Below are 8,580 nucleotides of genomic sequence, written 5' to 3'. Positions count from 1 at the left end.
ATGTCAAATCAGGGGCCAACAATTCCAAAGTAGTTTCTACTAGGTTACCATTTCTCCCTATCATGGACAAGCGGGGTTTTCTTCGACATCATCACTAGGCCATATTGGGAAGAGGCTTTTTGCGAAGGGTGGTTGGCATAGAGTTTGGATGGGGTGATTTGCAAAGGTCATTTTCTCAGACGAGTCTTGTTATAGGGACTAGTGTGTTTGAGCGAGAAAAAAAATCGTTGGACATTTTTGTTTTCTCAAAATGCTTCTCTTATTGGGAGAAGGACAAGATCAATTTGTTGATGGGCTACAAGGACTTGACAAGGAATCAAGTATGCTTGGTATTTTTTTATTTTTCTCATATTTTCTTTGTTTATATACAATGAGCTTCAATGTCGAGCTTGTGGTCGAGAGGAGTTGTTTTGTTTCTATTTGGTGTAAGATTCTTTCGCAGCCTCTTTGCATAAGTAGATCACAATGGCTATGCATCTTGGGTTGGTCATATTTTGTAAATGTATTATAAATCATTTAGTATTAATATATTTCAGCCAATCTTAGTTATGCTTCATGTTTTAAAAACAAGGTGGTCTTTAAAAGTTGTAGGAGTGATATGGATAAAAAATAAATGCATTGATAAAGAAAAGTGATCTACTTATAAAAATGAGGTTTTTTAATTGAGATTTTAACATATGTCAAATGACCTATGCCCTAGTCTAAATTATATAGGATCTACGTATAGTGTATTTAATTCAGAATATTACATCTTACATTGTATTATATTTTATGTTATTTGGGGGTTAAATGTTTACCTAAAAATTTATAATTTTTGTTAAAAAAATTAAGTTATAAATCAATTTCAATATGCAAGTCACATCATAGTATCCAACATCAAGGTCTATATTGTTTTAAAAAAACAGAGGTTTCAAAAAATAATGCTGATTAATACAATAAAAGAACAAATTACAAAGCTTGAATTAAATGGATAGTGTAAAATTGTACCTTTCCTAACTTCTGATAACTAGTAATGACTTCTAAGGATAGAAATAAATCTACTAGTATGTTCACAATCTTTTATAGATGTTTAATACCATGTGATATTCTTGTTAAAGCATTTCATTTAAAATAGAACGAAAATATAGTCGTGTACTGTTGATCTCTTATCATATAGAAAGTACTTAAGTCTGCATCAACATGAGCTCTACACTCTTCCTATAAAACTCCAATAACTTTTCTTTTGCGGCATCCATGGTCCACAATCCATAATTATACTACTTCAAATAATTAAGTTAGCCTACCATTCATTTGTAATATTAGGCGGGCAGAGTTATCTTCATTTGTATTCTTTATTACCATTCTATTTCCCAAGCTTCAATCTACATGCAATAATCCTTTTCCAATGGAATTTTTGCTTCGATAGAATGCCATTTAATAGATATGGTATTGAACCGCGAGCCCATTTTGCAGTATTCAACACGTCGCCTTTTCTCTTAGGTATCGTTAAACAGCTACTAGACATTTGACAATAATGTTTTCATCAGTTCTCGACATCATTTAGTTTCTTGTTCAATTTACCAGTTACGAACGTTAATCTCAAGTATTATAATTTTGATATAACATTACAGTTCCTTGATAGATCTTTGGCTCTTTCCATTGTTTATTGCAGTATTTTCACCAAAGATGAGTTGCCCGTATAATGCAAAAGTTCTTAAATCGGGATATTTAGAAATATTGCAAGCCTTGACATGAGCTTCTAACACAATTTCATATTAATAAAACTCTACACGAGCACATCATTGTGCTTCAATACAATACAATTCAATGCATCAGTGGGCCAACTAATCAACAAGGCTGCTAAAATAATTGTGCTCCTCGTCAAGCTATTCTATCTCTCTAGCTTTGGCAATTGGATTGTTTTTGTGTTATGAATTGAAAATTCTACCTGTCGGTATTTCGAGAGACATCCAGACATCTTCAGAAATGTATTGAACAACCAATCATGATTACAGAGTGCTTGCAATGCTATTAATTGAGCCCGAGCTCCTATCTTAAAATATATGCATTGGCTACCTAGATGATGATGGGAGGTATGGCTACCACACAATCGTCTATAGCTGAAATGCTTTGACCGAATAGACTATTTCAACAATTTTAACTTGATGATTACTCAAGTACCACGCGGATGTGAAATTGGGATCGTTGATGATCAGCTACATTAAGGATAAAATTTTACCGGATTATCAGTTTTATTCGCCTACATTAAGGATGTCTCGGATGTTCATTTTAGAAAACCCCTAAACTACTTAAAAGACTTGTCTGCCAAGGAATGCTCATATTTTGATCAGTCCCTCACATTTATCCCACGTGATAATTGAAGCTTTTGATTATAAATGTTGATTATGTTTTATGTTTATTCAAACCAGTGATAGAAATCTCGATTGAGATTATGGAACACGGCTCTGGAAAAATATATCTATATTGCACCCTTCAGCAACCTCACTCTACTAAACTGCTTTGCTGCTCTGAACAAGTTCCTTCACTAGGAAGAAAAATGACTCTCTCACTAGCCAAGAATGACAGAGCCTATAAAGATATCCATTACTCCTTTCTATAGTTCCCCACATCTAGATACATATATGCAAAGAAAACTTCAGTGGTTCTCCAAATTTCCAGAATGGGGATGTACAGACAAGGTTTTGGGGGGCAGCAATGATGTTCCAAAATTTTAGAGATGGCAGGGGAAGCAATAGGGAGCAGCTATTAAAGTAATTTAAACAAATTAAAAGCGGATGATATCTTAAAAGGTAAATGCAATCTACCGCATTTGAAATGACAATACCCTACTTCAACGTTTGTAGGAGCTTTTAGCATTTTCTTCCTTCCAAAAACATTTTTGTTTTGGGCCTGTCCAGTACTTCAGGAATGAGACATTCTCTAAGCCTCCGGGCCATCATGATATGGGAAATGTCACCTGGACCCCAGGGAAACATCCCCATTAGACAATGAAAAACTTGAAAATCTGGGCTCGCGAATAATTTTAGTCTCCTCTGTTTGTAAACCTAGATAGCTGGAATTTTAGATTAGTGATTTTGAATATAACTTTCAAAAGGATTTTCTAACAAACTGTCTCAGAGAATGCCCTTGGCATGGGATTTGAATACAATTGTCCTTCAAAGTCTCCACACATTTTTATAGAATTATATCTCCCCAAATGAACCTAAACACAGGAAATAATGCCGACTTTGGTATCCAAACATGAGAACAGGTTTAATATCAGGACATGGCATCACTGATGAGCAACTCACTCTATATAGAGAAAATATAATGTTTTGCCACTGATCAAGTACCAGAAAACTTATATTATAAAGAGAGAAGAAATTGCACACTTCCTTGCACATTCTGAAAGCTTTCATGATCGATAGTTTTTGTCTTTTTAAATACAAAGTATCAAACCCTCCTGTTGACTTGCAGAGCTTTCTATGGAGAAATGAGTCAACTTGGACATTACTTTAAAAGTACAAAAAACTTCAAAAGTTTGTCCTGGGAACTTGTTTTCTCTCCCTTCGAGCAAGTGTCTGATCTCCTTGCTATTGCATTTTAAATATTTACAATGGAGCTAACTTTCGGGCGAAGAACTGGAAAGTGTTGTTAAATCTCAAAGATGGGGGCATGCTTTTCATGGTGATAGCTATATCCCTGCCATGATATCTTCAAAATACACTCTAACCAGATTCAATCACCATTGATATTTTGCAGCTAAAAGAACTTCTTCATATTGCTGTGCAGCATTGTCCCAGCTGAGATCTTGACTCATTCCACGTTTTTGAATTCCAACCCAGCTTTCTTTGAAGTCACGATATGTCCATAATGCATTACCAAGAGAATGGATCAAACATGATGTTTCTGCACGATCAAAAGTCCAGCCAAGACCAGTCTCTGCGAATGGATCAAAAGCTTTCACAGTGTCTTTCAAGCCCCCTACAGCATGGACAATTGGGATGGTTCCATATCGCATGGCATAAAGCTGATTCAGGCCACAAGGCTCAAATCTTGATGGCATTAGCAAAATGTCAGACCCTGCTGTTATGCGATGAGCTGTCCTTACTGAGAAGCCCACCCAGCCACGAACTTTATCCCTGTATCGACCCTCAAATGAACGTAACATGTCCTCTAAGTCAGTTCTTCCTGTACCTAGCATCACTAACTGCATATCTTGTTCAACCATCCAAGGCATCGCCTCTGCAATAAGATCTACACCCTTCTGATTATCTAAACGGCCAATGAAGCCTATCAATGGCACATCAGAGCGCACAGGCAAACCAAGCTCTTTTTGCAACGCAGCTTTACATGCAGGCTTGCCAGTTTCAAGAGTTTCAATAGAATAATTAACATAACCATCATCCTTGAGGTGGACATCTAATTCTGGGTTCCATTCCTTATCATCAATGCCATTCACAATCCCTCTTAGTTTCCATGAATTCTCCTTGATCACTTCATGCAAACCCCACCCTCCTTCAGTTGTTTGACATTCCCAAGCATAACCATGGCTTACTGCAACGATTCGATGAGCAGTCTTTAGGCCAGCCATGAAAATATTCAAGTGTTCTCCTCCAACAGGATCATAAAGCCTGAAATTATCAAGATATTGTTCTGGCAAATCTAGAAACTTGTAATCATCCAGTGGCCCACGTCCCTAGAATTGAGATAGTCAGTACAAAAATATCACAATTTTAATTTTTAAATTAGAAAATAACTGAAATCTACAAACAATTGACATATTGTTCTTATTTTTTCTTAACATGGTAAACTAATATAATACAAACAAGAATATATAGAAAATGCAAGTGGATTTCCTAGGAAAATAAAGTAAATATCAAGAATGAAAAAAGACAATACAGTAAAATTTTATGCTCTGGAAGAAAAAACATTCGTGGAATATACAAGTAGACTTATGAAGTTACTGACAATACAAATATACAGGGCACACAAACATACACATAATGATAAAAGACAGTACTGTGTTCAATTTTATGCTTTGGAAGAACAAAACATTTGACAAACTATACAAGTTGACTTATGACATCATTAATTATGTGTATACACAAAGCCCAAGAACAAATTCAAGTATGCATATGTCATTGAACAAAGATGACATGTTTATAGTTTTCTGCTTCGGAAGAGCCAAGTCATTTAAACTAAAATGTGATTTGACTCACAATTGTCAAGTATACAGATATGCAAAGCCTAAGAACAAATGCAATGCCCAAGAAAGAGTAGGCCATTGTTAACACCATATTGCAGAGTTTTAAACAGCAGAAAATTCTATGTTTGACAAACCATGGGTTGCCAATATCTACTGTCAATATTTTGAAGCTAGAAGGACACAAGTTGTTGGTAGGCACCATTTCTATGCTGTGTGGATATAACCTATTCCTAATAAGCATAGGTAATTTGTTTGCTATAGCAGCTAATATTGTAAATAATTGGCTCATCTCATTCACTCTTTCTCATTAAGGGTACTGTGAAAAATCTATACGGTATACCTATCGACTAAATTTGGAATGTATAGACATGTCCAAGGGATTGAGCTTAATTGGTTAAAATGTTGTGAATTCATTTTGGAGACTCCAATTCTTCATACAGAGATCTAAAGAAGGGTTTCTAAGTTATGAATCTTGATCTTCCATAAATGACTTCTGCTATGGAGTTGGTTTCTAAATAGAAGTGGATTTCTAAGAGGTGACACTAGGTCTTCTATAGATTATTTCTAATGTGTTTTCCTGTAAGGAACTTGTATTGGTCTCATGTTGATGTTCGTATGAGAAAGATATTTGTAATTGATGAAAAAAAAATTAAAAATTAAAACAGAGCTAATGTATTATTTGGGTCGTCCAAATTGAAGCAATGATGGAATATTCAACCTACAAATTCAATTTTGAAAGCCATTTCCTAGTAATCTGTGACCTCTTGAGCTATAAAGCTTCACCATATGATAATTTTCATGAGGTGGCAGCAAAAACCTGATGTGCTAAGTTATGGATCACTAGTACAGATCGGGTATACTTCATCAAGCCATGATCCCGATAGTATGCCTGAAGATAAACTGGCAACAGCGCAGTGTGCCAATCATTGGCAATAAAGACCAAGTTACCATCCCCATAACATACACCACCACAAGGTACGTGCCAAGGAACCTGTTCAAAAGATCTTCAATTTAGTACCCTGCCAATTGGTACAAAACGAAACTAAATTATAACTTTAAACTGAAAACAATCTAAGAATTTAAAACAGCAGGATAAGATATCAAAATCAAATAAAGAAAAATATTAACAGGAAGAAATTAAAAACTCAACAGAAAGACAAACAGTTGTACTGAAATATAGGTTTGAGATTCACCAAGCTTAAGAGAGTGCGTGTGTGCGCGTGTGTGTGTATAGAGTATTGGTTATCAGATGTAATGAATTTAGTCCTAGATAAGGAATGGGTTGAATAAGTAAATCGACATCCTCTACATGAAGTTTCTCCAGAATATTATAAATATTTGCCAATATCTAATAGCATCTTAACCCAGTTAAAGATCTGCAGTAATCCTGACAATGAAGCCAACTATCTTTTCTATTTTCTCTATTAGAAAGTATCTCGCAGATTAACCACAATGTGTAACTACTAATGTCTAAAATGATGACATCTATTACTGGCAAATTCTTGCATCTCAAACTCCAAGATGGGGTATCTCTAACCACCTCAGGATTTTACAGATAAGAGCATTGTCAGCGTATGATCGAGGTTCAGCTGTCAATGCACGAAGTGGGTAATGATAAAATCCTGCTCTTAACATAATCATGGTCCTCATTGAGAGCTTAATTGTGTATGGTCTGCGTAGACCTGATGATGAAGTTGTGTGTACTCCATAGAAGGCAATTGTTTAATCTAGAAGAGATTGGGTTGTACATATTATTTCGAAAAATATTGTTTTGCTACATTAACTGGAAAAAATGATCCCGGGGCTTTAATAAGGATCTCATACACCAAATTTTTGTCTAGCTTGTCAGCGCCCTATAACAAACTTGTAGCCATGAATAATGACACTACAATTTGAATTGTCCATCCAGCTAAGTCACAGTTGGATATGATGAGAAAATGGGAACATAAATTCCATGAAAAACACTGAATGTTGTTCCTCTTAAACTGCATTTAATTATGGATTCACTCTGGATTGGATATCCTCACAAGAGAAGGCATGCAAACTGCAGCCTGCGCTGACTGCTTTCCTAAATTGTGTCACATAATATCCCATCTCATTCTAAAATAGTTTATGGAGAACTAGAATTGTAAATTCAAATAAGAAAAGCAAATAATTTACAGTTCAAAAAAATAAATTTGCTAACTATTATTTTACTTGATAAATTAATTATTATAATTATAGGAAAATATATGTGAATTGTTTATATGAGATTTTATTATTAATATTATGTACTACTGTGTCTTAATATTCTGGCCTGATACCTTGTGACCTGTGCATCTGCTTTGATTTCACTTTTAAGGTTGTATCTCTTCTGTGATCCAAATGACCAGTAGATGTTGCTATATTGTGCGCCCTACTTTAATTTTATTAAATTTCCAATACCCTATTAAATTAAATTTTATTAAATTTTCAATACTTCAAATTAATTAAATTTTCAATATCCTATACCATTCGAACCAGTAGTTAATTTTATCTTTTCTATAAAAAAAAATTTGCACATTTATTATGGATAGAGCTTTATCTTAAAAAGTCAATTCCATTGAAATAAAATTGTAATATGACAAAATCTTTATGCAATATAACTCCAACATGGTGAACAGGAACTCTTCTGTGAAGACATGCTTGGAAATACTTTCTTCGAGAGAGGAATTCAAGATTGAACCTAAAATTGAGTCCCCTGAGGCCAATCACAATTGTAGTAACTGAAAACTATCTATTAAATAGACCTGGCCAGATGAGCTTGTTTACCAAATTTCATTTCTCTCTAAAGATAGGAAGCTCACAAGAAAGTGTTGGAGCCTACGTACTTTGGAGGTCAAATCACTTTAATTTTGTAATTGCAACAATATAAAGTATTAACATGTTGAAGCTTGCAGGAAAAGGTGATCAAATCCAAAGTAGATTGGAATTGATATGTAAAGTAGGGTGGTTATGCCACTCTCTGTCATCAGGGAAACAATAGAGAACAATAAAAACATGTGAAATATAAAACCACCTTGCAATTACCACATATTTGCAAAAACAATGTTCAAGTTGGAGAAACCTTCAAATGGGTAGAAACTCCAAGAAGAATGAGCAACTACTCATCCCACTAATCCAGTCATACAAGTTTTTAAATTGTCTCTTGGGCTTTTACAGACAACCATTTTGTCCTGAAGCTGGTGTAGACCTGTAGCAATACTTGTAGTAATGATAATGGGGGTACTAAAACCTCCACAGAAAACAGAGATGGACTTCTATCACCAACTCATGAAGGGATCTGCTATTCCGCACTCATAGCAGTCCATTATTTGGCTGCATTAATCCATTTGGTTCAATATGTAACCCTTTGAAAGACTAATTACCACTAC

General features: G+C 34.8%; 1 protein-coding gene across 1 annotated transcript in view; it reads right to left on the bottom strand.

Annotated features, from left to right (window-relative positions):
- Positions 1-3,312: 3,312 nt before the first annotated feature.
- Positions 3,313-8,580, bottom strand: part of SS2 (starch synthase 2) — a 103,662-nt gene continuing 98,394 nt past the window's right edge. The window contains exons 7-8 of the mRNA XM_089806534.1: positions 6,006-6,179; positions 3,313-4,678 (exon numbers count right to left, since the gene is read on the bottom strand). Of these exons, the coding sequence (XP_089662660.1) occupies positions 3,722-4,678; positions 6,006-6,179 (1,131 nt within the window). The 3' untranslated portion in view covers positions 3,313-3,721. The remainder of the gene's footprint in view (positions 4,679-6,005; positions 6,180-8,580) is intronic.

The sequence above is a fragment of the Cupressus sempervirens genome, chromosome 10, assembly GCF_028749045.1.
Source record: "Cupressus sempervirens isolate cs-2001-9-10 chromosome 10, ASM2874904v1, whole genome shotgun sequence".
NCBI lineage: Eukaryota > Viridiplantae > Streptophyta > Pinopsida > Cupressales > Cupressaceae > Cupressus > Cupressus sempervirens.
This window is presented reverse-complemented; position numbering and strand designations above follow the sequence as displayed.